Source organism: Orycteropus afer, unplaced genomic scaffold (genome assembly GCF_000298275.1).
Source record: "Orycteropus afer afer isolate SDZICR_OR568_19922 unplaced genomic scaffold, OryAfe1.0 scaffold00236, whole genome shotgun sequence".
In the NCBI taxonomy this organism is placed as follows: domain Eukaryota; kingdom Metazoa; phylum Chordata; class Mammalia; order Tubulidentata; family Orycteropodidae; genus Orycteropus; species Orycteropus afer.
In genome coordinates this window covers 1,274,264-1,279,128 of record NW_006921823.1, presented here as the reverse complement: position 1 = coordinate 1,279,128, position 4,865 = coordinate 1,274,264, and the positions used below count along the sequence as shown (strand labels likewise).

At 38.2% G+C, this 4,865-nt stretch overlaps 1 protein-coding gene across 1 annotated transcript in view; it reads right to left on the bottom strand.

The window, feature by feature from the left end:
* Positions 1-4,865, bottom strand: part of PRKDC (protein kinase, DNA-activated, catalytic subunit) — a 550,241-nt gene that overhangs the window by 184,588 nt on the left and 360,788 nt on the right. The window contains exons 60-61 of the mRNA XM_007949066.1: positions 4,180-4,292; positions 1,968-2,099 (exon numbers count right to left, since the gene is read on the bottom strand). Coding sequence (XP_007947257.1) covers positions 1,968-2,099; positions 4,180-4,292 — 245 coding nt within the window. The remainder of the gene's footprint in view (positions 1-1,967; positions 2,100-4,179; positions 4,293-4,865) is intronic.

The following is a 4,865-nucleotide window of genomic DNA, read 5'->3' as shown; positions in this document are numbered from 1 at the left end:
ATTTATCTCAAGTAGATACACTCTTGGAGAGAACAATCATGGGAGAAAGAAGGGCTGCTTATGCACAGGAGACGGTTCAGGGGGCAGGAGTGCATGGAGCGATGAACACTGGGAAGAGGTAACTATGGGGAGGAAGTGGGAGGGGAGGTATTGCATTGTGGTAAGCTGTGGTCAGTGTCATGAGACAAAGTGTATGTGAACTGCTGTGTGGAAAGTGAATCTGCTCTGTAAATCTTCACCCAAATCACAATTAAAAAAAAAAAAACAAACACACATCCCAATTCTTTTCAGAAAGTTTTAACAGGTATTAAGTAGAGAGTACTTGGATTTTAAACAAATAGATCTGTTTGATATGTGTCTTATAAAAGGCATGAGAGCACAGAAATTCTAATTTAATTGCTGGCTTAATCAAATACTTGCTTTATTTTTGTCATCTTTGATGTATAATAGAATGTACCTCACAGAGTCATTGTGAAGACTAGCCAAGATAATAACCTGCTGAGTGTGATAACTGACAAGTTCTCAGAGAAATATTTAATTAGATTTTACATATTGTTTGCAAATCAGCATCACGACAAAGATTAAAATAACTGATTGATGAACTTAAATAAAATGTCAGTGTTCAAAATCACATCATTAAATCAAGTTAACCACCATTTACTGAGTGTAAAAAAGCCTTTAGCTTCAGTGAGCCAGGAGCAAGAGGCAGAGCTGTAGCCCAAGGTTGAGGGGCTTTCATCTAGACCTTAAAGCCTGGCACTTCTAGACTCCAAAAATTTTAAGAATAAACTCCTGTTTTTTAAAGCCATTCCACTTGTGGTATTTTCTGTTAGAGCAGTACTAGGTAACCAAAACATTAACCTTTACCTTAACTTCTTCATCTATCCAATACTTATCTTAATTTCATGAGACTACCAAAAATAATCTGAGAATCCAAAAAAGTACTTCATAATAGTAAAGGGCTGGTAGCTGCATAAATCTGTACATGGGACAAAACTGTAGAGAATGAGACACATACAAAGGAATGCATGGAGAATGATGGAGCTAATCAAGGTACACAGTCTAGTAAACAGTGTTGTACCCATGTCCACTTGTAGGTACAATACAATACTGTATTACTGTCAGATATGATATCACCACTGGGCAGCTCTGGGGAAGAGCTACAAGGGACTCTACTATGTTTGTGATTTCCTACAAATCTATAATTATTTCAAAATAAGAAGTTTAAAAAATAATAAGGGCTAAGCACATATAATCTACTGTGATAATCAACATCAATAATGTAAGTACAATAAAATATAAGGCATTATATTTCAGTATAGCATAATACTGTATATATTACAATCTTTATATATTTTTTAAAGTATCAGGAATATTAATCAGTCTTTGGAGGAGAAATACCCAGTTTCTGTCAAAGAGCTAAACTAAGAAATTTCATTCACTCTTGATACTTTATTTTACATCCAAATAAATAATGACTTAAAAAATATTTCCAGCCCTCTGGGTATATTAGCAGTGGCCCTACTGCTGAACTGATAGTCCTCTGATCCCTCCAGAAAACTATTTTATATAAACAACGATTTAAGTGGCTTGCACTTTAAAGATAACAACGACATTTTACACATTCTTTCATTCTGACCACACTATTGAACAAGAAAAATAGATTTTACTCTCTGATTTTAAAGATGGAGATACTGTGGTGCAGAGCATTAAGTGACCTGACAAGGACACAGGAGTTCAGAATTATGTTCTAGATGACTCTGAGTCAGTCTTGCCACATGGAAAGAAGGCATAGAACCAGCAAATGAAAGAGCTAGAACCGGGACAAGATCTTTTAACCAAATCCACTGTTACGACAATCAACACCTTATTTATCATACAGTATCACCTCAACCATTTTGCCTTAAATATAACTGCTAAATAGAGACTTGTCTATTAATAGAAAATGTGACCACTCAGAGACTGACCTGGGCCATAGCTTGTAAGGGGGTGATCAAGCTGCTGTGTTTAATCTGAATGTCAGGAAGTTCTCCCTGGCGGTAACTTCTGTAAAGAATGACTTGGGCATCCTGCTTCATTTTTAACTCAGTTTTGATCTCCTGCAAAAATCAGAATAAAACAGGAAAATCAGAATTTTTATTTCAGAAAATCAGTACTGCACAAGGTACAAAACTGTCAGTAACCATCTTTTAACATAAAAGGTTATCAGAAAAATTACAATTTCTTTTTAGGCCAAGCAATAATCATTTTATTGGAAATGGCTCAGTTGCTATGTTAGCAATCACTTGGAAAAGATACATCCAAGCGAAAAACTACTATTGCAGATGAACAGTGAAAAAGTTATTTAAATGCTTATTTCAAAGTAATCTGAATAGTCATAAAATGGCAGAACTTGATTTGGATTTGTCAGAAATACTAGTCAGAAGGCTGTGGGCCCAGCGAGCTCTGTCCTATGCTCTCCGCCCTCATGGGTTGGAATGCCTTCTCTGGCTTTTTACTATCAGTTAGTGCCCATCAAAAATATAATCTCTTGCCAGATGCTTCTGTTCTGCTTTTTCCATGTAAGTCTTCCCCAGAGGTACTCCTTGCTGACTTATTCCCAAAACCACACATGCTAAGGTCTGAAACAATGGGTCTTGTCTGACCTAGGTCTACACTTCCAGCACATGAAACAGTACCTGGCACAAACAACAATCCTCCAAAACTATGGTATTTTTTGTACAATAGGCCACAAGTGACTGCAATGAGAGGCCGCACATACATATCAAGCATAATCCCCCCTCAGCAAACCCTTCTCAGCTAGGGAGCTTCAAGGCTACATGCCCTGCTTCATGTTGTACAAAACACCTTGCTGCAATCTCCATCCAGCAGTCTTCATTAAAATCCTATTGTCATCAAGTTGATTCTGACTCACAGCGACTGTACACGACAGAATACAACATAGAGTTTCCTAGGCTATGATCTTTATGGAGACAGACGGCCACAGTTTTGTCCTACAAAGCAGCTGGTGGGTTTGAAATGCTGACCTTTTGGTTAGCAGCTGAGTACTTAGTCACTGTATCACCAGTGCTCCTTTTTCTGCTGAGTAGACAGTGCTACTCCCTTCAGTTTAATCAGGAGCCCATAATGTCTCAGCAGGCAGGCAGAGCACTACCAGGGCAGGGCAGTGTGAGATGGTAAACTGGGCCCTCTGGGACCCTCCAACTCTGTACCCTTGTCTTCAAAACAAGAGTGGTAGTTAGAGAGACAGGAGTAAGATGAAAAGTTCATTCTTTCTCCACAAAAAACACACTGGAAAGTTTCAACCATTTCATACTTATATTTCAAAGTTAATTAAATTGCCAAGGATTTAAACCGAATTAGAACAATGTCAGTGTTTTCTCCATAATCCATCCTCTCTTTTTTTGCAAACTATGTAATTACTGATTTATAAGCAAAATTGAAGGTAGGGCTAAACAAGTTCTTTCATTACTTCATTCTGAAAAAGCATTTCATATTTCATGAAACAGGTCACCTCTCCCTCTGTACCCAGGTGTCTCCAGAAGAGCAGCTGGTTGTAACAGGGTCTCATCCCATTACCACAGCAGTGGCCCATGACCCAGGAAGGTTCAATGAGTGCCCCTCAAGGCCCTGATCTGAGACAGAGAGTGAGGCCAATGCTTTCAATAATTCTGCCAAGATGATTTGCTAGGCCACAATCTTGCAAAGGGATTGGACAGTTTACTGTGCAAAAAAAAAAAGGCACATAAAAACTCTTACAAGATTGGTCAATTAATATGCAAATTAAATTGAAGGTGTAAGATGTAAACTTCTTTAATTAGGAGTGGCTTCTTCCTCCACATTGAGAAAGCCAGCGCATGGAAAAGAATGGGTCTGAGTTGTAGGGAGAGGTGGAGCTAAGAGGGAGAGAAGAGGATCCTGTCACTGGTGAGCCAAGCTCCCTACAGATGCAAGTAGGTGACTCGCCAAGCCCACTCCAAGGTTGTACCTCAATCTCAGAGATGTCAGAGGAGATTGTGGTTTATAACTCATCTCACTTCATATAGTGCTGCTCTGTGACTGTGCATGTGCACCTACATGAACCAGCACCTGAAGTGGTGTTTATTTTCTAAAGAGCATGTATTCTGTGACATGAAACAGAAATTTCCAACCAATCATATGCCTGAAAATGATACACACCTTCTCTCGTTTCTGCTCAGCAATACCTTTTCTGGCATAAATCAAACTGAGCTTTGCTTGGTCCTTTAAAAATCGTCTACGTAATCTTAGTATTTCTGCCCCATCATCTGTGCCTGAAGGAGATAAAGTAGGTCCAGTTAGATATCGGCAGTTTAACAATGCAGTCACACTTACCTCCTACCCAGAAGCCCCAACATTGAAAGGGAGGTTGCTTGATGTCTTAGTTATACTTAGATAATGATGCTGTAACAGAAATACTACAAGTGGGTGCCTTTGAAGAACAGAAATTTATTTTCTCAAAATTCAAGGGTCTAAGAAGTTCAAATTCAGAATGTGCCTCTAGGAGATGATGCTTCTTTATCTATTTGGGGCAAAGCTTGGAAATCCTTCTGTTTCTGTTCTTATCAAGCAGTGTTTGTCCTCCTCATATCTGTGTTTATTATAATTTTCTCATAACTCAGATGTGATTAGGTTTAAGGATCCACCGTACACTGTTATGACTTCAACTGCTGATACATTTCATTAGGTTACATTATGAAAGGGAATTTACCCAAATTATTAATTACATGATTAAATCATGACATTATACAGCCAGGATTTTAATACATATATATATTTTTTTTTATTAGGATTTGGGTGAAGATTTACAGAGTAAATTCACTTTTCATACAGCAGTTCACATATAC